The following is a 26,040-nucleotide window of genomic DNA, read 5'->3' as shown; positions in this document are numbered from 1 at the left end:
CCGGGGTGGGGGGTGTCACGGCAGCACGCTGAGCCTGGATAACACCGGCGCTGTGAGTGAGGGGCCCGGGGTGGGGGGTGTCACGGCAGCACGCTGAGCCTGGATAACACCGGCACGGTGAGTGAGGGGCCGGGGTGGGGGGTGTCACGGCAGCACGCTGAGCCTGGATAACACCGGCACGGTGAGTGAGGGGCCCGGGGTGGGGGGTGTCACGGGAGCACACTGAGCCAGGATAACACCGGCGCGGTGAGTGAGGGGCCCGGGTGGGGGGTGTCCGGCAGCACGCTGAGCCTGGATAACACCGGCACGGTGAGTGAGGGGCCCGGGGTGGGGGGTGTCAGGGCATCATGCTGAGCCTGGATAACACCGGCACGGTGAGTGAGGGGCCGGGGTGAGGGGTGTCACGGCAGCACGCTGAGCCTGGATAACACCGGCGCTGTGAGTGAGGGGCCCGGGGTGGGGGGTGTCACGGCAGCATGCTGTGCCATGATAACACCGGCGCAGTGAGTGAGGGTCCCAGGTGGGGGGGGGGGGTGTCACAGCTTCACGCTGAGCCAGGATAACACCGGCGCTGTGAGTGAGGGGCCCGGGGGGGGGGTGTGTCACGGCAGCACACTGTGCCATGATAACACCGGCACGGTGAGTGAGGGGCCCGGGGGGGGGGGTGTCACGGCAGCACACTGTGCCATGATAACACCGGCGCGGTGACTGAGGGTCCCAGGTGGGGGGGGGGTGTCACAGCTTCACTCTGTGCCTGGATAACACCGGCACGGTGAGTGAGGGGCCCTGGGGTGTGTCACGGCAGCATGCTGAGCCTGGATAACACCGGCGCGGTGAATGATGGGCCCTGGGGTGTGTCACGGCAGCATGCTGAGCCTGGATAACACCGGCGCGGTGAATGAGGGGCCCTGGGGTGTGTCACGGCAGCATGCTGAGCCTGGATAACACCGGCGCGGTGAATGAGGGGCCCTGGGGTGTGTCACGGCAGCATGCTGAGCCTGGATAACACCGGCGCGGTGAATGAGGGGCCCTGGGGTGTGTCACGGCAGCATGCTGAGCCTGGATAACACCGGCGCGGTGAATGAGGGGCCCTGGGGTGTGTCACGGCAGCATGCTGAGCCTGGATAACACCGGCGCGGTGAGTGAGGGGCCCTGGGGTGTGTCACGGCAGCATGCTGAGCCTGGATAACACCGGCACGGGGAGTGAGGGGCCCTGGGGTGTGTCACGGCAGCATGCTGAGCCTGGATAACACGGGCGCGGTGAGTGAGGGGCCCTGGGGTGTGTCACGGCAGCATGCTGAGCCTGGATAACACCGGCGCGGTGAGTGAGGGGCCCGGGGTGGGGGGTGTCACGGCAGCACGCTGAGCCTGGATAACACCGGCGCTGTGAGTGAGGGGCCCGGGGTGGGGGGTGTCACGGCAGCACGCTGAGCCTGGATAACACCGGCGCTGTGAGTGAGGGGCCCGGGGTGGGGGGTGTCACGGCAGCACGCTGAGCCTGGATAACACCGGCGCTGTGAGTGAGGGGCCCGGGGTGGGGGGTGTCACGGCAGCACGCTGAGCCTGGATAACACCGGCACGGTGAGTGAGGGGCCCGGGGTGGGGGGTGTCACGGCAGCACGCTGAGCCTGGATAACACCGGCGCTGTGAGTGAGGGGCCCGGGGTGGGGGGTGTCACGGCAGCACGCTGAGCCTGGATAACACCGGCGCTGTGAGTGAGGGGCCCGGGGTGGGGGGTGTCACGGCAGCACGCTGAGCCTGGATAACACCGGCACGGTGAGTGAGGGGCCGGGGTGGGGGGTGTCACGGCAGCACGCTGAGCCTGGATAACACCGGCACGGTGAGTGAGGGGCCCGGGGTGGGGGGTGTCACGGGAGCACACTGAGCCAGGATAACACCGGCGCGGTGAGTGAGGGGCCCGGGTGGGGGGTGTCCGGCAGCACGCTGAGCCTGGATAACACCGGCACGGTGAGTGAGGGGCCCGGGGTGGGGGGTGTCAAGGCAGCATGCTGAGCCTGGATAACACCGGCACGGTGAGTGAGGGGCCGGGGTGAGGGGTGTCACGGCAGCACGCTGAGCCTGGATAACACCGGCGCTGTGAGTGAGGGGCCCGGGGTGGGGGGTGTCACGGCAGCATGCTGTGCCATGATAACACCGGCGCAGTGAGTGAGGGTCCCAGGTGGGGGGGGGGGTGTCACAGCTTCACGCTGAGCCAGGATAACACCGGCGCTGTGAGTGAGGGGCCCGGGGGGGGTGTGTGTCACGGCAGCACACTGTGCCATGATAACACCGGCACGGTGAGTGAGGGGCCCGGGGGGGGGGTGTCACGGCAGCACACTGTGCCATGATAACACCGGCGCGGTGACTGAGGGTCCCAGGTGGGGGGGGGGTGTCACAGCTTCACTCTGTGCCTGGATAACACCGGCACGGTGAGTGAGGGGCCCTGGGGTGTGTCACGGCAGCATGCTGAGCCTGGATAACACCGGCGCGGTGAATGAGGGGCCCTGGGGTGTGTCACGGCAGCATGCTGAGCCTGGATAACACCGGCGCGGTGAATGAGGGGCCCTGGGGTGTGTCACGGCAGCATGCTGAGCCTGGATAACACCGGCGCGGTGAATGAGGGGCCCTGGGGTGTGTCACGGCAGCATGCTGAGCCTGGATAACACCGGCGCGGTGAATGAGGGGCCCTGGGGTGTGTCACGGCAGCATGCTGAGCCTGGATAACACCGGCGCGGTGAATGAGGGGCCCTGGGGTGTGTCACGGCAGCATGCTGAGCCTGGATAACACCGGCGCGGTGAGTGAGGGGCCCTGGGGTGTGTCACGGCAGCATGCTGAGCCTGGATAACACCGGCACGGGGAGTGAGGGGCCCTGGGGTGTGTCACGGCAGCATGCTGAGCCTGGATAACACCGGCGCGGTGAGTGAGGGGCCCTGGGGTGTGTCACGGCAGCATGCTGAGCCTGGATAACACCGGCGCGGTGAGTGAGGGGCCCTGGGGTGTGTCACGGCAGCATGCTGAGCCTGGATAACACCGGCACGGGGAGTGAGGGGCCCTGGGGTGTGTCACGGCAGCATGCTGAGCCTGGATAACACCGGCGCGGTGAATGAGGGGCCCTGGGGTGTGTCACGGCAGCATGCTGAGCCTGGATAACACCGGCGCGGTGAATGAGGGGCCCTGGGGTGTGTCACGGCAGCATGCTGAGCCTGGATAACACCGGCGCGGTGAGTGAGGGGCCCTGGGGTGTGTCACGGCAGCATGCTGAGCCTGGATAACACCGGCGCGGTGAGTGAGGGGCCCCGGGGGGAAAGATGGAATATACTTGGGGGTGTCTGTCCGTTTGCACAGGGTCTGGTGCGCGCACATTTCTATTCATAAAGTAACTAAAACCCTTTTTTTTACCTTTTTCTCCTATTAAATTGCCTCTCGCCCCTTTCTCAGAATGCGTGTGTGGGACTGGCGGCAGGATTAGACTTTGAAGATCCCAAAGTGAAGCCTTCCTCCTCCGCCAACGCCATCTACTCTCTGGCCTCCAGGTACCCTCTGCGCCGGGGCACGGTTTGGGCATAAGGCTTTCACAGTCTGGCACAGGACGGAGCCCCCCCCATGTCCCACCAGTACCTGTGCCACAGCCTCATGTCTCTACCACTTCTTCTATACCACGTGTCACTGGTTTTACCTTCTTGGTGTGCGGTCTCCCGCCCATCACCCTGTGACATATGTATGGTGGGTGTGACACATACTGCAACACCTGAGCAGGTGACACGCTTCATGTGAATGCGCTTTGAGTAAGTCAGGATGTACTGTGTGTGTGGTTGTGTGTGTGTGGTTGTGTGTGTGTGGTTGTGTGTGGGTGTGTGGTTGTGTGTGTGTGTGGTTGTGTGTGTGTGTGGTTGTGGTTGTGTGTGTGCGGTGTGCGGTGTGCGGTGTGTGTGTCTGAAACATACAAGTCATGTTGGTTAATCTGCTTTATATGAGAACACTTTCACAAGGAGGTTGTATTTGAGGGGAGCCCCCCCTCTAATCGCTATCCCTCATCCCCCTCAGGCCATTTCAGGTGCCAAAGGCTCCATCGGGGGATCACTCGGACAGCGGGGATGACTCTGAATATAGGTTCCCCTCTTCCCGACCCGTAACTTCTACCGTGTTACCCAAATCCGAGGCCAGCCGGCCCCCAGAGGCAGTGCCCAGCATGCGGTGAGTTAATGGGGCGCTCCTCCCCCTGGGCGTCTCCGTGCGGCCCCCAGAGGCAGTGCCCAGCATGCGGTGAGTTAATGGGGCGCGCCTCCCCCTGGGCGTCTCCGTGCGGCCCCCAGAGGCAGTGCCCAGCATGCGGTGAGTTAATGGGGCGCGCCTCCCCCTGGGCGTCTCCGTGCGGCCCCCCCCCACTGCAGATATATACACAATGTACTCGCGCTGCAGCAGGCGGAATTTAGTGTCACTGTGTAAATAATATTCGCGTGCAGCGCACACATACAGGAAGTGTGATAACGTACAGGAAACATGTCCCCATAACCACCACCTGACCTCTCACCCCCCACAGGCCGGCCGAACAGCAGATGGAATTGGAATCTTACGAGACCATGTACGATATCCACCTCCAAGCTACACAGCTCCCGCTGGGGCCGGCAAGAGAGGAAGGTGAGAGAGGGGGGCTGCACAGGGTGGGAAGGGGGGGCCGAGGATGGGACGGGGTGCGCGGGAGAGGACGGGGTGCGCGGGAGGGGACGGGGTGCATGGGTTGGGGGAGGGGACGGGGTGCGCGGGTTGGGGGAGGGGAAGCGCGGGTTGGGGGAGGGGGTGCGCGGGTTGGGGGAGGGGTGCGCGGGGAGGGGGACGGGGTGCGCAGGTTGGGGGACGGGGTGCGCAGGTTGGGGGACGGGGTGCGCAGGTTGGGAGGGGATGGGTGCACGGGAACTGGGCGAGGTGCGCATGTTGGGGGAGGGGTGCGCAGGTTGGTGGAGGGGACGGATGCGAGGGGAGGGGACAAGGTGGGCAGGTTGGGGGGAGGAGGGGATGGGTGTGCAAGTTGAGGGGAGTAGGGGTTTTGGGGCACAGGTTCTGGGAAGGGACGTGGGGCACAGGGAGGGGACAGCGTGCGCATGTTGGGGGGAGTAGGGGTTTTGGGGCACATGTTGGGGGAAGGGACGTGGGGCACAGGGAGGGGACTGGGTACGCAGGGAGGGACGGTAGGGGAGGGGACGAGGAGGGCAGGTTGGGGATGGGGTGCGCAGGGAGGGACAGTTGCGCAGGTTGGGGAGGAGAGGAGGGGACAAGGTGGGCAGGTTGGGGGGAGGAGGGGATGGGGTGCGCGGGTGGGGGGAGGAGGGGACTGGGTGCGCGGGTGGGGGCAGGAGGGGACTGGGTGCGCGGGTGGAGGGGGGGAGGAGGGGACTGGGTGCGCGGGTGGGGGGGAGGAGGGGACGGGGTGCGCAGGTTGGGGGGAGGAGGGGACGGGGTGCGCAAGTTGAGGGGAGTAGGGGTTTTGGGGCACAGGTTCGGGGAAGGGACGTGGGGCACAGGGAGGGGACAGCGTGCGCAATTTGGGGGGAGTAGGGGTTTTGGGGCACAGGTTGGGGGAAGGGACGTGGGGCACAGGGAGGAGACAGGGTGCGCAGGGAGGGACGGTAGGGGAGGAGACGAGGGCAGGTTGGGGAAGAGCAGTGGACAAGGTGGGCAGGTTGAGGGGAGGAGGGGATGGGGTGCGCAGTTTGGGGGGAGGAGGGGAGTGGGTGCGCGGGTGGGGGGGAGGAGGGGACTGGGTGCGCGGGTGGGGGGAGGAGGGAACGGGGTGCGCAGGTTGGGGGGAGGAGGGGACGGGGTGCGCAAGTTGGGGGGAGTAGGGGTTTTGGGGCACAGGTTAGGGGAAGGGACGTGGGGCACAGGGAGGGGACGGTGCGCAGGGAGGGACGGTAGGGGAGGGGACGAGGAGGGCAGGTTGGGGATGGGGTGCGCAGGGAGGGACGGTTGCGCAGGTTGGGGAGGGGACGAGGAGGGCAGGTTGGGGAAGGGGTGCGCAGGGAGGGACGGTTGCGCAGGTTGGGGAGGGGACGAGGAGGGCAGGTTGGGGGAGAGGAGGGGACAGGGAGGTGACGGGAAACGTATGAAGGGTTACCCAGGCAGTAAGGCGAAACGCGTTTGTCTCTCCTCCTCCAGCAGACGAGTGCCCTCCGATGACCAGCAATGGATCCGACGAGGATGAGGATTTCTACGACGTTCCAACTCCACACATGTCCCTGGCTCCTGCACGCCGCACCCTCTCCGATATCTCCAACGCCACGCCTGCCTTCAGCCACGCACCCACCGGCCGGGATCCCGGAGCAGGTGAGGAGTGGCAGGGGTTACTGGTCGGGAGTGAGGGGCCGTGGCCCCTGTGAGGATTTGAGGGGTTGCATTATAATCAGGGATGTAGCATGGTCAGTTCCAGCAATGAGCGGGTTAATGCAACATTACAGTGTGACCGCATCCCATATAACACTATAGGGCTGGGTAATACAGTGTGACCGCATCCCATATAACACTATAGGGCTGGGTAATACAGTGTGACCGCATCCCATATAACACTATAGGGCTGGGTAATACAGTGTGACCGCATCCCATATAACACTATAGGGCTGGGTAATAGTGTGACCGCATCCCATATAACACTATAGGGCTGGGTAATAGTGTGACCGCATCCCATATAACACTATAGGGCTGGGTAATAGTGTGACCGCATCCCATATAACACTATAGGGCTGGGTAATAGTGTGACCGCATCCCATATAACACTATAGGGCTGGGTAATAGTGTGACCGCATCCCATATAACACTATAGGGCTGGGTAATAGTGTGACCGCATCCCATATAACACTATAGAGCTGGGTAATACAGTGTGACCGCATCCCATATAACACTATAGGGCTGGGTAATAGTGTGACCCCATCCCATATAACACTATAGGGCTGGGTAATACAGTGTGACCGCATCCCATATAACACTATAGGGCTGGGTAATGGTGTGACCGCATCCCATATAACACTATAGAGCTGGGTAATAGTGTGACCGCATCCCATATAACACTATAGGGCTGGGTAATACAGTGTGACCGCATCCCATATAACACTATAGGGCTGGGTAATAGTGTGACCGCATCCCATATAACACTATAGGGCTGGGTAATACAATGTGACCGCATCCCATATAACACTATAGAGCTGGGTAATACAATGTGACCGCATCCCATATAACACTATAGGGCTGGGTAATAGTGTGACCGCATCCCATATAACACTATAGGGCTGGGTAATAGTGTGACCGCATCCCATATAACACTATAGGGCTGGGTAATACAGTGTGACCGCATCCCATATAACACTATAGGGCTGGGTAATAGTGTGACCGCATCCCATATAACACTATAGGGCTGGGTAATAGTGTGACCGCATCCCATATAACACTATAGGGCTGGGTAATGGTGTGACCGCATCCCATATAACACTATAGGGCTGGGTAATAGTGTGACCGCATCCCATATAACACTATAGGGCTGGGTAATACAGTGTGACCGCATCCCATATAACACTATAGGGCTGGGTAATAGTGTGACCGCATCCCATATAACACTATAGGGCTGGGTAATACAGTGTGACCGCATCCCATATAACACTATAGGGCTGGGTAATACAATGTGACCGCATCCCATATAACACTATAGGGCTGGGTAATAGTGTGACCCCATCCCCTATAACACTATAGGGCTGGGTAATAGTGTGACCCCATCCCATATAACACTATAGGGCTGGGTAATACAGTGTGACCGCATCCCATATAACACTATAGGGCTGTGTAATACAGTGTGACCGCATCCCATATAACACTATAGGGCTGGGTAATGGTGTGACCCCATCCCCTATAACACTATAGGGCTGGGTAATAGTGTGACCCCATCCCATATAACACTATAGGGCTGTGTAATACAGTGTGACCGCATCCCATATAACACTATAGGGCTGGGTAATGATGTGACCGCATCCCATATAACACTATAGGGCTGGGTAATGATGTGACCGCATCCCATATAACACTATAGGGCTGGGTAATACAGTGTGACCGCATCCCATATAACACTATAGGGCTGGGTAATAGTGTGACCGCATCCCATATAACACTATAGAGCTGGGTAATACAGTGTGACCGCATCCCATATAACACTATAGGGCTGGGTAATAGTGTGACCGCATCCCATATAACACTATAGGGCTGGGTAATACAGTGTGACCGCATCCCATATAACACTATAGGGCTGGGTAATACAATGTGACCGCATCCCATATAACACTATAGGGCTGGGTAATACAGTGTGACCGCATCCCATATAACACTATAGGGCTGGGTAATGGTGTGACCGCATCCCATATAACACTATAGGGCTGGGTAATAGTGTGACCGCATCCCATATAACACTATAGGGCTGGGTAATAGTGTGACCGCATCCCATATAACACTATAGAGCTGGGTAATAGTGTGACCGCATCCCATATAACACTATAGGGCTGGGGATTAGTGTGACCGCATCCCATATAACACTATAGGGCTGGGTAATGGTGTGACCGCATCCCATATAACACTATAGGGCTGGGTAATACAGTGTGACCGCATCCCATATAACACTATAGGGCTGGGTAATAGTGTGACCGCATCCCATATAACACTATAGGGCTGGGTAATACAGTGTGACCGCATCCCATATAACACTATAGGGCTGGGTAATAGTGTGACCGCATCCCATATAACACTATAGGGCTGGGTAATACAATGTGACCGCATCCCATATAACACTATAGGGCTGGGTAATGTTGTGACCGCATCCCATATAACACTATAGGGCTGGGTAATGTTGTGACCGCATCCCATATAACACTATAGGGCTGGGTAATACAGTGTGACCGCATCCCATATAACACTATAGGGCTGGGTAATACAGTGTGACCGCATCCCATATAACACTATAGGGCTGGGTAATAGTGTGACCGCATCCCATATAACACTATAGGGCTGGGTAATGGTGTGACCGCATCCCATATAACACTATAGGGCTGGGTAATGGTGTGACCGCATCCCATATAACACTATAGGGCTGGGTAATACAATGTGACCGCATCCCATATAACACTATAGGGCTGGGTAATGGTGTGACCGCATCCCATATAACACTATAGGGCTGGGTAATAGTGTGACCGCATCCCATATAACACTATAGGGCTGGGTAATGGTGTGACCGCATCCCATATAACACTATAGGGCTGGGTAATGGTGTGACCGCATCCCATATAACACTATAGGGCTGGGTAATACAGTGTGACCGCATCCCATATAACACTATAGAGCTGGGTAATACAGTGTGACCGCATCCCATATAACACTATAGGGCTGGGTAATACAGTGTGACCGCATCCCATATAACACTATAGGGCTGGGTAATACAATGTGACCGCATCCCATATAACACTATAGGGCTGGGTAATACAGTGTGACCGCATCCCATATAACACTATAGGGCTGGGTAATGGTGTGACCGCATCCCATATAACACTATAGGGCTGGGTAATAGTGTGACCGCATCCCATATAACACTATAGGGCTGGGTAATAGTGTGACCGCATCCCATATAACACTATAGAGCTGGGTAATAGTGTGACCGCATCCCATATAACACTATAGGGCTGGGGATTAGTGTGACCGCATCCCATATAACACTATAGGGCTGGGTAATGGTGTGACCGCATCCCATATAACACTATAGGGCTGGGTAATACAGTGTGACCGCATCCCATATAACACTATAGGGCTGGGTAATAGTGTGACCGCATCCCATATAACACTATAGGGCTGGGTAATACAGTGTGACCGCATCCCATATAACACTATAGGGCTGGGTAATAGTGTGACCGCATCCCATATAACACTATAGGGCTGGGTAATACAATGTGACCGCATCCCATATAACACTATAGGGCTGGGTAATGTTGTGACCGCATCCCATATAACACTATAGGGCTGGGTAATGGTGTGACCGCATCCCATATAACACTATAGGGCTGGGTAATGTTGTGACCGCATCCCATATAACACTATAGGGCTGGGTAATAGTGTGACCGCATCCCATATAACACTATAGGGCTGGGTAATGGTGTGACCGCATCCCATATAACACTATAGGGCTGGGTAATGGTGTGACCGCATCCCATATAACACTATAGGGCTGGGTAATACAATGTGACCGCATCCCATATAACACTATAGGGCTGGGTAATGGTGTGACCGCATCCCATATAACACTATAGGGCTGGGTAATAGTGTGACCGCATCCCATATAACACTATAGGGCTGGGTAATAGTGTGACCGCATCCCATATAACACTATAGGGCTGGGTAATACAGTGTGACCGCATCCCATATAACACTATAGGGCTGGGTAATACAGTGTGACCGCATCCCATATAACACTATAGGGCTGGGTAATACAGTGTGACCGCATCCCATATAACACTATAGGGCTGGGTAATGGTGTGACCGCATCCCATATAACACTATAGGGCTGGGTAATGGTGTGACCGCATCCCATATAACACTATAGGGCTGGGTAATGGTGTGACCGCATCCCATATAACACTATAGGGCTGGGTAATGGTGTGACCGCATCCCATATAACACTATAGGGCTGGGTAATACAGTGTGACCGCATCCCATATAACACTATAGGGCTGGGTAATACAGTGTGACCGCATCCCATATAACACTATAGGGTGCTTTTTATTCTAGGGCTCCCGGAATCCTCCCAGGTCCCCGAGCGTCCCCCGAAGCCCTTCCCCCGGCGGATGAACTCTGAGCGCAAGCCGGGGGGCAGCAGCGGGCAGCCTGTGGTGGGCGGGGGTGGGGTGACGCCCGCCCCCCTCTCCAGCGAGATCGAAAGCTTGGTGAGCCAGGGCTATTCCCAGCAGGACGTGAGCAAAGCCCTGCTCATCGCCCACAATAACATCGAGATGGCTCGCAACATCCTACGTGAGTTCGTGGCCATCCCCTCGCCGGCTCACGTGGCCACATAGCAGCGGGGGCGACGGACAATCCTGGGCCAGAAGGGGTGGAGGGCATCAAGCGTTTGCCACCCTCTCCCCTCCCTCCCATTCCCGGGCAACTGTGGAACTAGTGGGAGGGGGGCAGTTGTGGGTACAGGGGTAGTAAGAGGAGGCTTGCGCCCATAACCCCTAACTGGAAGCATACAGGGTACGTACGGGCGCCGGCCTGTCCATCATCACACAGCATTACTACTCGTGCGACTCCAGACCAATCAGAACAATCCGTCTCGTAAAGCTCTGGTCTCCTCGCCCCTTACCACCAATCCACTGCCTATCTCTCGGAACTTGTAGGCTCTGATTGGCCCGGGCCATTGCCGTGGATACACTGAACCCGCCTTCTCCCTGTCTCTCGCCGTCAGTCAGAGCAGGTCTTTGGAATGTTTCATTTGCCGCCATTTGGGGGGGGAGGGGGGGGAGAGGAGATCCGCTGAGGGTTTAATTTCACGCATTTCTTATTTCACTGTATTTTTTTTTTATTTTTTAAATCATGTCCCTGTTGTGTAATGAATCTTACTGCGGTTGAGTGGTCCCTTCTGTGCAGTAAGAGGGTGACCTCCCTGCCTTAGTGCGTGAGTGACCCTCTTCTCCCGCCAGAAGAGGCTAATCTGAGCTTATAAAACAGTATTATTGTGCTCAGGGCCCCTTCCTCTGCTCCTCTATCTGCTGTAAGGCACTCCAGGGGTCAGGGGTCCCATTTGCCTCTGCCCCGATTCCATGGAGTGCCCTAATGCTGCAAAACTCAGGGTGAAAGGGTATCTGTGGGGTGATGTGGGTCCCTCCATATGTGGAGAGGAGGGGGGCCCACATGGGAGAGGTGGTCCTTGCTGTGATAGGTGAGGCGCGCATTACACGAGATCTGACTGTGCTCACGCACCCCACCACCTCATCCCTACTGCTGCATTCTGCTGTGCCTAGAACACTGCCCGCTCTCGGAGATGTGACACACAATACATTTCTACATAGTTACACACAGAAGAAATACACAAACCGTGTATGTACAAAAACACAAGGGGGGGATGCACACTCCCGAAAACACCACACCTGGTCCCGCTTCGGCCGCTTATTACTTGTGTGATGGCGCGCAGAAAACGACACATCTTTTAACTTTGTTCTAAGAATTTATTGCAGTTGGGGTTTCCGTTGCACGTTTTTACCTGCGCTCGGGCACGTCGCTAATGACGCGGTATATCGGATCTTTTCGTTTCCAAGTCAGAGAGCGTCTTCCGCCATGAAAAATTAAAGCGTGACGCTGTAGGAATCGCGCTCCGAGGACGCGGCTAAAAAGAATGAGCTTGTGATTCTTGGGCCAGATTAGTTGGCTAAAACCCCGGTTTTAAAATGAAATACAGGAAAATCACCGAAAAGTGGAACTGGCGATTTTCGGCTTATGCGCGAAGTCGGTCGTCCCCGTTCTGCGCATGCACAGACATGGCGGCCCCCTTCTTGGTACAGCCGTATTGGCGGATCGCCGGGAAGCGAAATGCCGGGAAGCGGGGCCCTACTGTATTAGTTGAAGGAAACAGGATTTTATGAAGCATAGTATAAAAATGAAATGTTCGGTTTTGGTGAATTTGGGTGTGCTTTTTGAACCTTTTATTTTGTCACTTCAATTGCACGCTAATAAAACAAAAATATATGTGAAACATGGCAAGTACTAAATGGGTGATGTTCCCGACCCATGCAGCTAGATGCGTATAGACGCGAGCACGCAATGACCTCATGAACAAGCTTTGCCACACGGCCCTGACACCGGGGAACTGCATGTTACAGCTCAACATACTGCTCCAGGCCTCAGCCACCTGACCAGAACATGTCCCAGATTGTACGGGCGGTCTGGCTTCTCCACACTCCGCAGGGTCTGCCGTGTCAGGACCCGTGCGGCGCCCTCTCCCAGCTCGCGTCTGCCCTGCGTTTCAATTCGGAAAGCACTCTGCCTCTTCACATTCACATCTGCTGTCTTGCAAAGCTGAGTTTGTCCATCAAGTGCAAGCTATGCGAAATGTCATTTCTCCCTGAATCAAGGTCTCTCCTCTGATTTATTGGGCGTTTCACTTTATACTTTATTTCTAAGAAGATGTCTAACCTTATCTCCTGTATCTGCCATTACCGTCTTCATTATCCCACATTATCACCGCCCGTACATTATTATTACCCCACATTATCACCGCCCGTACATTATTATTACCCCACATTATCACCGCCCGTACATTATTATTACCCCACATTATCACCGCCCGTACTGTAACGATCCTTTCATTCGCTTCCGGTGAAGTCTCCTTTCCTATGATCTCTCAGGGATGACCCGGTGTCATTTGTACTGTCCTTGGGAGGCAAAGTTCCATGTAGTGACCTTGAATACGTGTAACTATTAATCATATCACGTCTAGGACATCTTAATGTAAACTATCCTAATTGGGATAGTCTTTAATACATACATCAGACCTTCCACCCCCTTTATTCACCCGGTGACTCTTCTCTGCACTTTTTCCATGACGTCTTCTGTATGGAGCGGTCCCCACAGCTGTTCTCCATATTCAAGGTGTGTTCTTACTAGGAATTTATACAGGGGCAAACATTCTGCTGTCTTCCCTGCCATCCTTCCCCAGGTTTATGCATGAATATATCCCATTGAGCGCTATTGCTAAGCCTGCGATCTACACACACTCCTAAATCCTTCTCCAGACGGATTCACCTCCTGTCCCATTCAGTTTGTATGTAGCATGATTATAGTTGCTTACCAAACACCCAACCTTACATTTAGTCTGTTCTGCGCCCCATTTTGCTGCCCTTCGCTCCCATATCTGCCCTCCTCTGCACCTCTCGCCATGAACAGATTTCAGGCACCATAACGGAAAGTAAAGCATGTCCGTTAACATTAAGGCAGCAAATTATACACGCCCCTCCCCCCCTTCTTATATCTGTATATTCACATAAATAATCGATATGTAGAGCACACGGTGTCACTGTTTGGTTTGGCAGAATCAAACCGAACCGGTCGATGGCGGTTTCATAATGTCGCCCCTAACAACGCCCCCCGCCGCTGCTGGAGACCATTGGCACAAACGTGCGTGTCTCCCAGAATGTGGGCAGGGGCGGCGAGGGGAGTATAAAGAGGAGGCTGAATTTCGTGAGGTTTTTAAAGCAGTTACAGAATTGAAGCTGGGGGGGCTCCGGAGCTGAACCCTGTTAATTTCAGCTTCTGGGACCCCCCTGCTTCCCGACACACCTCGGAAGGGGGTGTCGGTATCTGCATGTAGAAATGTCCCGGCGGGCCAATAGAAAGTCAGAAGGGATGATCTCACGGCTTCCTATTGGCCTGCAAGATGCCGGGCATGAAAAGACGCCATTATATTAGCCCCGTCGGAAGTGCTATCTATAGATACCGGCACGCCATGCTGAGGTAAGTATCTGGAAGCAGGGCGTCCCCGGAACTGAAGGGGGGTTCAGCGCCAAAGACCCCCTGCTTTAATCCTATAACGAAAAAATAAAGCGAACTGCAGCCGTTAAGGCTACTTTAAGAGGGGGGTTATCTTAACTCACACGGACCCCTTGCCTAAAACTAGCACTCCCTTTCCTATCAGACATGGAACCCTACAGATAAGGGTCCCAGATGGGGAGGGCTGGTGCCCCCCTGGGGTACAGCAGTGTTAAAAGCTTGAACTGTTTATTGACAATTACCTAACAGATTATACTTGTTGTTTTTTTTTGAGTATTTAAAACGGACCCTCGCAGGTAAATATTGTTACATGCGATGGCCCCCCCCCCCGTGAAGCCCCCCGTCCCTCACCCCATTACGTGTTTGTATTTACGCCAGTGTTCTTCTTTTAAACGATTGTAGATTATACTAAAAAAAAAAATGTTATTTATTAATGAGTTTTCTTCTCTCCACTAAAGAGCTTCTTCTCTGTGTTATTATTTTCTGTTTGTTTTCTGTACCAGTTGTTGGGGGAAAATTATTTTTAAAATAAAACATTTTTTTTCTGTTTTAATCCTATCTGTGTGGTCAGCCTATTACCTGGGGGGGAGGGTTAGTAGCACGTGTGGTCAGCCTATTACCTGGGGGGGAGGGTTAGTGTCACGTGTGGTCAGCCTATTACCTGGGGGGGAGGGTTAGTGTCACGTGTGGTCAGCCTATTACCTGGGGAGTGGGGGGGGGGGGATTAGTGTCACGTGTGGTCAGCCTATTACCTGGGGAGAGGGGGGGGTTAGTTTCACGTGTGGTCAGCCTATTACCTGGGGAGTGGGGGGAGTAGGGGGGGGGTTAGTGTCACGTGTGGTCAGCCAATTACCTGGGGGGGAGGTTAGTGTCACGTGTGGTCAGCCTATTACCTAGGGAGAGGGGGGGGTTAGTGTCACGTGTGGTCAGCCTATTACCTGGGGAGTAGGGGGGGGGTTAGTGTCACGTGTGGTCAGCCTATTACCTGGGGGGGAGGGTTAGAGTCACACGTGTGGTTAGCCAATTACCTGGGGGGGGGTTCGTGTCACACGTGTGGTCAGCCTATTACCTGGAGGGGGGTTAGTGTCACGTGTGGTCAGCCTATTACCTGGGGGGGGGGTTAGTGTTACACGCGTAGTCAGCCTATTACCTGGGGGGGGAGGGTTAGTGTTACACGTGAGGTCAGCCTGTTACCTGGGGGAAGGTGGGGGTTAGTGTGACGCACGTGGTCAGCCTGTTAGCTGGAGGGGTTAGTGTCACGTGTGGTCATCAGCCTGTTACCTTGGGGGGAAGGAGGGGGGCGCTTACAACGTGATAGTAAGTCAATGTCAGGTGACACTGCTACAGAACGCACACGTGTGTACTAACGCGCACTGCTACAAAACACACGTGTATCGACGCACGTGTAGTGTCACGCACTTCTACAGAGCACACACACTGACAGAATGCACACGTGTACTGTCATGCACTGCAACAGAATGCACACGCACTGCACATGTGTAGTGTCACGCACTGTGATAGAATGCAAAAGTGTATAAAGGTTAAATGAGCCTACCCCCTTCTGACACACACAGTTTTTGGAAGTAAAATAAGGTCACAGCTCTATTTAAACAATGAAACTGTCTGCCAGTCCTTGTATCTGGATGACCTTGTGTGTCACAACGAGTGTGGCAGGAGATCCTCCCACTGCGCCCCGCTGTTCTCGCCGCCCTGCTGGGGAAGTGTTCCACACCCAGCCCCCGCCTTCTGGCTGCCTGGGCCCAGCCGCATAAGCTGGCGCCCCCAACTTCCTAAGACTTGGGGTGGAGATGTGGTGCATTGGGTCCTTCCTGGTCACTCATGTGATGTCACCACGCGGACTTCTGACCCAGGAAGTAGAGTGAAAGCCAGTCAGGATAACATCAGGGCATAAACAGACCTGTACCGAGAAACACCAAGAACTGAGACGTCAACTTATATGGTTGGGCCCCATAGTATTAGTCCCCCAGGACGTTTGGGCATGGCTGATGGCAGCCAGGTGGTAAGGTACCCTGTGGTGTTTTAGGTACTTCCTGTTCACTCATGTGATGCTACCACGCTTGACTTCTTAACCAGGAAGTAGAGTGCCAGTCAGGATAACATCAGGGTTTAGACAGACACGCAGCAATCTGAGGTAACCAGGAAAATGGCTACCTGTCTGCAGTAATAAAGAAGGATCGCTCAGTACCAACAAGGTAGTGTGTTATTGTGAAGCAGAAACAGACATAACAGTGGCGACGAGGATGGGATCACTGTTATGTCTTAGTGTTTCTGCTTCACAATAACACACTACCTTGTTGGTACTGAGCGATCCTTCGTGGTTAAGAAGTCAAGAGTGGTGACATCACAGCATCATATGACAGTGAACAGGAAGTACCTAAAACACCACAGGGTACCTTACCACCTGGATGCCATCAGCCATGCCCAAACGTCCTGGGGGACTAATACTATGGGGCCCAACCGCATAATTTGACGTCTCAGTTCTTGGTGTTTCTCTCCCCCCCCTCCCCCCCCCGAGAGATGAACATGCCGACGGCTGTATTCCTGGTTTTCTCCGCACAGAGTTGGCAGCCCCCTTAATAACTGTGGGGTGATTTCTGAGCAAATAATCACTGCGTTGTTCCATAGGGCTGTAAGTCTGGCGCAGTCTGCCTGTACCTGGAGGATTTGGTTGCCACAAGATCGTTCCTGCCCAGGGGAATCTTCACAGCCCGGGGGTTACTTTTCTACTCCAGCGCCCTCGCTATGATTGGTACCAAATGTCCCCAGGGCCACCCCTCTCTTCCCCAACTCATCGTATGGTCATACACTCATACTCGTGTGGTATTCCCAGCTGCAGACTACCTAGCCCGCCCGCCGCTTCCGTGCCCAGTGAATGAACGAGTGCCCTATCAGCCACGCCGTGAGCCACGCTTGGTTCCCCCACTACGAAGGCAGACACATGTTCGCACTACTCCATGTGAACAGGTTACCCTTCCTGGACACAATGTACGCCCTGTATTTCCACCTCCCCCGTTTTATCTGTGCGATAGGCAGATCCCGCTCTGCGGCCGTCACCACCCCGATCCTAAATGAGTGTGCCCCAAAAGTGACCCATTCATGCTCTCTGGCAGCGCTTAGAGAGGTCGTTCAACTGAGATGTCATTAAAGGGGTTAGCTCGCAGAGCACCAGGAAATCCTCTCCTCCTCGCACCCGCTGCTCGGCGTCTCGCATTGCCGTCCCCTCACAGGGCACCCCTGCTATCCGCGTGGTAATTAGGTGCACCCACGCCCCTCTGCCCGCCTGATCTGTTTTACATATACACACACACACGTTATTCATTAAACTGTGTTAGTGCAGAGCAGGGCACACCGATATTCAGTAACACGTGTACAAAGTGTCGCGCGCACAGTGTGTCACGCTAATAAAAACTGACATTAACAGACTGTTTCTTACACTTTATTGTCACATACTTAAAAAAGGAAGCAAACCATGAAATCCCTTAAATTTACACACAAACCAACACAAATATATATATATATGTATATATATACTGTATATAGACATTTCATCAGCGTGTCTGTCTGTAGGAGGAGGGGGGGGGGAGATTTCCGTGAGCGAGACCCTGCCCTCTTGGATGAGGGGAGAAGTCCCCCCTCTTCCCCTGAGGTTCGACACTGCTGTCATTTTGGGGAGAAAGCTTCAGAAACCTTTACATTCAGTGCAGGAAATTCAGTGCAGGGGAGCAGAGCGATCTCTCGCCGGGGCGATGGGGCGTTTGGGAGGGTCCGAGGAAGGATTGTCGCTGCTTATTTTTGGTCAGTTCTTTTGTGCGAAAGGATAGGGGGGTCAAATCCTTAAAGGACACACTGTGCCGTTACAGCCCCTGTTCTGTTATTAACCTAAGGGGACAAGGTTGAAGATCACCTCAGGGTCTGGTGTCTCTCAAGGCCCCAAAGGTCAGTGAACGTATCCCTAGGTCAAGAGGTAACCCTGGAGACACAAAGGTCGGGTATATAATCTTACGGTCAGGAGGCTACTTGTGGTCAGGAATCTCCTCGTTAGATGAGATCATAACCTTGGATAAACCTTAGTCACCAAGGTCATTTGAGGTCAAATACATCACCTCAAGGTCATGTGTTAACCTTGGGATAAGGAGATCAGGAGGGGGGAGGGGGGGTGAGCGGTCTCCCCGGGGAGTCCACACCAGCTTCAGGCAGGACATATTTAGGGTCACACAGGTTCCCCCAGGATCATAGATATCCTGAGGTCAGATTGGATCTCAGTTTCTCAGGTCCATGTATTTCTCCCCCTTTTAAAAAGAAAAACAGACAGAATATAATGAGACAAATGGCCCAGGTACAGAAATAGATACTTTGCCAGTTACTCTATGACTTAGCTTTGGAAGTACGGGATTTAATAAAGTGGGCAGGATGTATTTTGGGTAGTCGGACACCTGTGATTAGATTTGCTTACTGTGACAGAGAAAGTAGGGGAGGGGTGCAGAGTGGATCAGAGTTTGGGGGTATCTCTTGATGTCTGAGGGTGGGGGTGGTTTCGGTTTTTAGATGTGGGATCAAGAGCTGGGATATGCTGGGTTATATGTTTGGTGTGAAGTGTTATAGCTGTGGGGCTTCTCGGGGTATAAGCTCAGGATATGCTTCTGCAAGGGATGGGGTTTGGTGTGGGGTGCTTCTAGGGGTGGGGTTCATCAGCTGGCTTTTGATTGGGTAATTGTAGGGATGGGGACTGTCAGCTGGTTGGGTGTTTGTAGGGAAGGGGATGTTAGCTGTTTGGGAGTTGGGTGACTGTAGGGAAGGGGACTGTCAGCTGTTTGGGAGTTGGGTGACTGTAGGGAAGGGGACTGTTAGCTGGTTGGGAGTTGGGTGACTGTAGGCATGGGATCTGTCAGCTGGTTGGGAGTTGGGTGGTTGTAGGGAAGGGGACTGTCAGCTGGTTGGGAGTTGGGTGACTGTAGGGAAGGGGACTGTAAGCTAGTTGGGAGTTGGGTGACTAGGCATGGGATCTGTCAGCTGGTTGGGAGTTGGGCGGTTGTAGGGAAGGAGACTGTCAGCTGGTTGGGAGTTAGGCGACTGTAGGAAAGGGGACAGTCATCTGGTTTGGAGTTGGGTGGTTGTAGGGAAGGGAACTGTCAGCTGGTTGGGAGTTGGGTGACTGTAGGGAAGGGGACTGTCAGCTGGTTTGGAGTTGGGTGGTTGTAGAGAAGAGGACTGTCAGCTGGTTGGGAGTTGGGTGACTGTAGGGAAGGGGACTGTCAGCTGGTTTGGAGTTGGGTGGTTGTAGAGAAGGGGACTGTCAGCTGGTTTGGAGTTGGGTGATTGTAGAGAAGAGGACTGTCAGCTGGTTGGGAGTTGGGTGACTGTAGGGAAGGGGACTGTCAGCTGGTTTGGAGTTGGGTGGTTGTAGAGAAGGGGACTGTCAGCTGGTTGGGAGTTGGGTGGTTGTAGGGAAGGGGACTGGCAGTTGGGTGGTTGTAGAGAAGGGGACTGTCAGCTGGTTGGGAGTTGGATGGTTGTAGAGAAGGGAACTGTCAGCTGGTTGGGAGTTGGGTGGTTGTAGAGAAGGGGACTGTCAGCTGCTTGGGAGTTGGGAGACTGTAGGGAACGGAATTGTCAGCTGCTTGGGAGTTGGCTGAGAAAAAAGAGTGGTGTGAATAGCGCTACAATATATATATATATATATACAACTCAAACACAGTGTGTAAAATTAAAAAACGGCTGCCAGGAAAAAACTAACCCAAACACAGTTAGTGAAAACACACAGAGATAACAATACAGACCGGCGCCTCAATGTCCAAACTGAATGAGTCCAGAGATGTGCTGCAATGTCCAAAAATGCTGATCCGGCAGAAGGACTGCAGACTCCGCAACAGCACACGTGGTTTCATGCAAGGGAGATAAAAAGAAAAATCATAGCGTGACACTGCAAACTATAAACATATAACTCATACAGACATAACATACATGACAAACAACACTCACAGAAAGGCTGACAATAATACAGAGATTTATTTAAACAATACTAAAAACAAGAGAGCTTGGGAGCGGGTCGAGGATCCAGTGTGGTAAAACTGGAATCCTACTTACAGCAAGCCAGAGGGGTACAAGCGATGTGTATACTATGTATACTGTGCAGTTCTTTGGTCAGCTTCGGCGCGTGGTGCTGGTGTAATGGCCGCCGGCGCTTCCTCCAGTTGTTCCTGGTCTCAGCGTCCCTGCAGGCCAAACCTCGCGAGATTCCCGTCAGCCGTGACGTCACTCGCTAGGTGGAGCTACTCGCCGCCGCTTCCTCCTGTACCGCACGTCGTTCGCTCAAGCTGTAACTGGGTGCTGTGACCTGCTCCTTGGAAAGTCTCTTGTGAACAATCTCTAAAGATTAGAGATTGTTCACAAGAGACTTTCCAAGGAGCAGGTCACAGCACCCAGTTACAGCTTGAGCGAACGACGTGCGGTACAGGAGGAAGCGGCGGCGAGTAGCTCCACCTAGCGAGTGACGTCACGGCTGACGGGAATCTCGCGAGGTTTGGCCTGCAGGGACGCTGAGACCAGGAACAACTGGAGGAAGCGCCGGCGGCCATTACACCAGCACCACGCGCCGAAGCTGACCAAAGAACTGCACAGTATACATAGTATACACATCGCTTGTACCCCTCTGGCTTGCTGTAAGTAGGATTCCAGTTTTACCACACTGGATCCTCGACCCGCTCCCAAGCTCTCTTGTTTTTAGTATTGTTTAAATAAATCTCTGTATTATTGTCAGCCTTTCTGTGAGTGTTGTTTGTCATGTATGTTATGTCTGTATGAGTTATATGTTTATAGTTTGCAGTGTCACGCTATGATTTTTCTTTTTATCTCCCTTGCATGAAACCACGTGTGCTGTTGCGGAGTCTGCAGTCCTTCTGCCGGATCAGCATTTTTGGACATTGCAGCACATCTCTGGACTCATTCAGTTTGGACATTGAGGCGCCGGTCTGTATTGTTATCTCTGCTTGGGAGTTGGGTGACTGTAGGGATGGGGGCTGTCAGCTGGTTGGGAGTTGGGTGGTTGTAGGGAATGGGACTGTCAGCAGGTTGGGAGTTGGGTGACTGTAGGGAAGGGGACTGTCAGCTGGTTGGGAGTTGGGTGACTAGGGAAGGGGACTGTCAGTTGGTTGGGTGACTGTAGGGAAGGGGACTGTCAGCTAGTTGGGAGTTGGGTGACTAGGGAAGGTCACAGTCAGCTGGTTGGGTGTTGTGTGACTGTAAGGAAGGTCACAGTCAGCTGGTTGGGAGTTGGGTGGTTGTAGGGAAGGGGATTGTTAGCTGGTTGGGAGTTGGGTGGCTGTAGGATAGGGGACTGTCAGTTGGTTGGGAGTTGGGTGACTGTAGACATGGGATCTGTCAGTTGGTTGGTCCTCACCTGGTCCCCTAGGAGTTTCTTATCTGTGGGTCCCGGAAGTAGCACAGACTCTTCAGCTGGTGAATCTGGCTTCATTTCCACCACAATCCCATCCTTCTCTCCACAAGACTTTGTACTGGGAGAGACACAGAGTGAGTGATGCAGTGTGCGAATGAGTGCGAGTGTGATGCAGTGTGCAAGAGACAGTGCGAGTGTGATGTAGAGTGAGAGTGATGTAGTGTGCGAGTGAGTGCAAGAGACTGCGAGTGATGCAGAGTGAGAGAGAGACATTGCGAGTTTGATGCAGTGTGCAAGTGAGTGAGAGACATTGCGAGTGTGACGCAGAGTGAGAGTAAGCGAGAGACACCGGGCGCGAGCGTGAAAGACACATACAGGGAATGAGAGTGCAGTCTGAGGTGTCACATGTAGTTTGTATGTGTGTGCACGAGTGTGCGCTCACATGCTCGCCCCATACTCACATGTCCTGCTTCCCCGAACGCCCACAGGGGATGTGGCCCTTCTTATACAGGAAGTAGAGCACGGCCCCTAGCACGGCCAGGAGCAGGATACACACAATGACCACAACAATTACCACGCCGTGGCTCCCCGCCTTCGTGGGCTCTGCACAGACAATATGCGTGTCACCAGCGGGCCTCATTAGAATGCGTGATGTCACACATTGGGAAATCAGATTTCCCTTTCACCATCATAAGTGTGTGATGTCACAGAATGATGTCAATATCTTTTTGCTACTTAGTATGCGTGGCGTCATATTATTCCCTTACTTATTAGTATGCGTGATGTCACAATGTGATGTCATATTAACCCTTACTTATAAGTTTGTGTGATGTCACAAAGGGGTGTCATATTATCCCTTCAATTATTAGTATGCGTGATGTCACACTGGATATTAGTTCACTCTCCTGTCTTCATTAGTATGCGTGATGTCACTAGAGGTGTCTGGTTAACACATGACATCGTTAGAGTGCACAGAAGAGGGTAATAAATAGGAGGGCAGTGGGTGGAAGATCGTGGTTGGGGGCAGTTAGAGATCAGCGGGAGCAGATAAAACGTGGGGCAGATAGAAAGCGGGGCAGTTAGTGGCACTATGAGATAACTGACCTTTTATGATGGTTTCCACTAATATGAAGAGAGAGAACAAACAAATGAATGAGGATCACACTCCAACCAAACACTCAACCCCCTACTGTCTGTCTGTCTGTCCCATTCCCCTACTGTGTCTGTCCCATTCCCCTACTGTCTGTCTGTCCCATTCCCCTACTGTCTGTCTGTCCCATTCCCCTGCTGTCTGTCTGTCCCATTCCTCTACTGTGTCTGTCCCATTCCCCTACTGTCTGTCTGTCTGTCCCATTCCCCTATTGTGTCTGTCCCATTCCCCTATTGTGTCTGTCCCATTCCCCTACTGTATGTCTGTCTGTCCCATTCCCCTACTGTGTCTGTCCCATTCCCCTACTGTGTCTGTCCCATTCCCCTACTGTATGTCTGTCTGTCTGTCCCATTCCCCTACTGTCTGTCTGTCCCATTCCCCTACTGTCTGTCTGTCTGTCCCATTCCCCTACTGTGTCTGTCCCATTCCCCTACTGTGTCTGTCCCATTCCCCTACTGTATCTGTCCCATTCCCCTACTGTCTGTCTGTCTGTCCCATTCCCCTACTGTGTCTGTCCCATTCCCCTACTGTCTGTCTGTCTGTCTGTCCCATTCCCCTACTGTCTGTCTGTCCCATTCCCCTACTGTGTCTGTCCCATTCCCCTACTGTGTCTGTCCCATTCCCCTACTGTCTGTCTGTCTGTCCCATTCCCCTACTGTCTGTCTGTCTGTCTGTCTGTCTGTCCCATTCCCCTACTGTGTCTGTCCCATTCCCCTACTGTCTGTCTGTCTGTCCCATTCCCCTACTGTCTCTGTCTGTCCCATTCCCCTACTGTCTGTCTGTCCCATTCCCCTACTGTCTGTCTGTCCCATTCCCCTACTGTGTCTGTCCCATTCCCCTACTGTCTGTCTGTCCCATTCCCCTACTGTCTGTCTGTCCCATTCCCCTACTGTCTGTTCTATTTCCCTACTGTCTGTCTATCCCATTCCCCTACTGTCTGTCTGTCTGTCTGTCCCATTCCCCTACTGTCTATATGTCACATTCCCATACTGTCTGTCTGTCCCATTCCCCTACTGTCTGTCTGTCTGTCCCATTTCCCTACTGTCAATCTGTCCCATTCCCCTACTGTGTCTGTCCCATTCCCCTACTGTATCTGTCCCATTCCCCTACTGTCTGTCTGTCTGTCCCATTCCCCTACTGTGTCTGTCCCATTCCCCTACTGTCTGTCTGTCTGTCCCATTCCCCTACTGTCTGTCTGTCCCATTCCCCTACTGTGTCTGTCCCATTCCCCTACTGTGTCTGTCCCATTCCCCTACTGTCTGTCTGTCTGTCTGTCCCATTCCCCTACTGTCTGTCTGTCTGTCCCATTCCCCTACTGTCTCTGTCTGTCCCATTCCCCTACTGTGTCTGTCCCATTCCCCTACTGTCTGTCTGTCCCATTCCCCTACTGTCTGTCTGTCCCATTCCCCTACTGTCTGTCTGTCCCATTCCCCTACTGTCTGTTCTATTCCCCTACTGTCTGTCTATCTATCCCATTCCCCTACTGTCTGTCTGTCTGTCTGTCTGTCTGTCTGTCTGTCTGTTCCATTCCCCTACTGTCTATATGTCACATTCCCCTACTGTCTGTCTGTCCCATTCCCCTACTGTCTGTCTGTCTGTCCCATTCCACTACTGTCTATCCCATTCCCCTACTGTCTATATGTCACATTCCCCTACTGTCTGTCTGTCCCATTCCCCTACTATCTGTCTGTCTGTCTGTCCCATTCCCCTACAGTCTGTCCCATTCCCCTACAGTCTGTCCCATTCCCCTACTGTCTGTCTGTCCCATTCCCCTACTGTCTGTTCTATTCCCCTACTGTCTGTCTGTCTATCCCATTCCCCTACTGTCTGTCTGTCTGTCCCATTCCCCTACTGTCTATATGTCACATTCCCCTACTGTCTGTCTGTCTGTCTGTCTGTCTGTCTGTCTGTCTGTCTGTCTGTCTGTCCGATTCCCCTACAGTCTGTCCCATTCCCTTACTGTCTGTCCCATTCCCCTACTGTCTGTCTGTCCCATTCCCCTACTGTCTGTCTCCCCATCTGTCCTGTCTACTCTCTATGTGCCTCTCCTCCCCTATCTATCCCATCCCCCACTGCTCTCCCCTCCCCTCTTTCCCCTCCACCCCCCCCCCCCCTGTGCATTCCATACATACCTGTGTTGGTGACAGAAGGTGCCCTGGTTACAGGTCCTGTGTGAAGAGATTACAGACGGTCACATGAGAAACAGCCCCCTGACACGCAATAAGAACTGTACATACAGTTGTGTGAAAAAGAAAGTACACACTTTGAATTCCATGGTTTTACATATCAGGACATAATAACAATCATCTGTTCCTTAGCAGGTCTTAAAATTAGGTAGATACAACCTCAGATGAACAACAACACATGACATATTACACCGGGTCATGATTTATTTAACAAAAATAAAGCCAAAATGGAGAAGCCATGTGTGAAAAACTAAGTATACCTTATGATTCAATAGCTTGTAGAACCACCTTTAGCAGCAATAACTTGAAGCAATCGTTTTCTGTATGAATTTATCAGTCTCTCACATCGTTGTGGAGGAATTTTGGCCCACTCTTCTTTACAACTTTGCTTCAGTTCATTGAGGTTTGTGGGCATTTGTTTATGAACAGCTCTCTTAAGGTCCAGCTACAGCATTTCAATCGGTTGAGGTCTGGACTTTGACTGGGCCATTGCAACACCTTGATTCTTTTCTTTTTCAGCCATTATGTTGTAGATTTGCTGGTATGCTTGGGATCATTGTCCTGTTGCATGACCCAATTTCAGCCAAGCTTTAGCTGTCGGACAGATGGCCTCACATTTGACTCTAGAATACTTTGGTATAAAGAGTAGTTCATGGTCGACTCAATGACTGCAAGCTTCCCAGGTCCTGTGGCTGCAAAACAAGCCCAAATCATGACCCCTCCACCACCGTGCTGGACA

At 53.6% G+C, this 26,040-nt stretch overlaps 2 protein-coding genes across 2 annotated transcripts in view; one reads left to right on the top strand and one right to left on the bottom strand.

The window, feature by feature from the left end:
• The window catches only part of CBL (Cbl proto-oncogene), a 51,534-nt gene extending 36,430 nt beyond the window's left edge, over positions 1-15,104 (top strand). The window contains 5 exon segments of the mRNA XM_075604154.1: positions 3,440-3,534; positions 4,046-4,195; positions 4,542-4,639; positions 6,158-6,322; positions 10,802-15,104. Of these exon segments, the coding sequence (XP_075460269.1) occupies positions 3,440-3,534; positions 4,046-4,195; positions 4,542-4,639; positions 6,158-6,322; positions 10,802-11,085 (792 nt within the window). The 3' untranslated portion in view covers positions 11,086-15,104.
• A 2,888-nt stretch (positions 15,105-17,992) lies between these two features.
• MCAM (melanoma cell adhesion molecule) overlaps positions 17,993-26,040 on the bottom strand; it is a 155,160-nt gene continuing 147,112 nt past the window's right edge. The window contains exons 15-19 of the mRNA XM_075606598.1: positions 25,248-25,283; positions 23,070-23,087; positions 22,427-22,568; positions 21,969-22,083; positions 17,993-18,861 (exon numbers count right to left, since the gene is read on the bottom strand). Of these exons, the coding sequence (XP_075462713.1) occupies positions 18,832-18,861; positions 21,969-22,083; positions 22,427-22,568; positions 23,070-23,087; positions 25,248-25,283 (341 nt within the window). The 3' untranslated portion in view covers positions 17,993-18,831. The remainder of the gene's footprint in view (positions 18,862-21,968; positions 22,084-22,426; positions 22,569-23,069; positions 23,088-25,247; positions 25,284-26,040) is intronic.

This window comes from Ascaphus truei, chromosome 6, assembly GCF_040206685.1.
Source record: "Ascaphus truei isolate aAscTru1 chromosome 6, aAscTru1.hap1, whole genome shotgun sequence".
Lineage (NCBI taxonomy): Eukaryota > Metazoa > Chordata > Amphibia > Anura > Ascaphidae > Ascaphus > Ascaphus truei.
The sequence above is the reverse complement of the archived record's forward strand: the minus strand, read 5'-3'. Positions and strand labels throughout refer to the sequence as shown.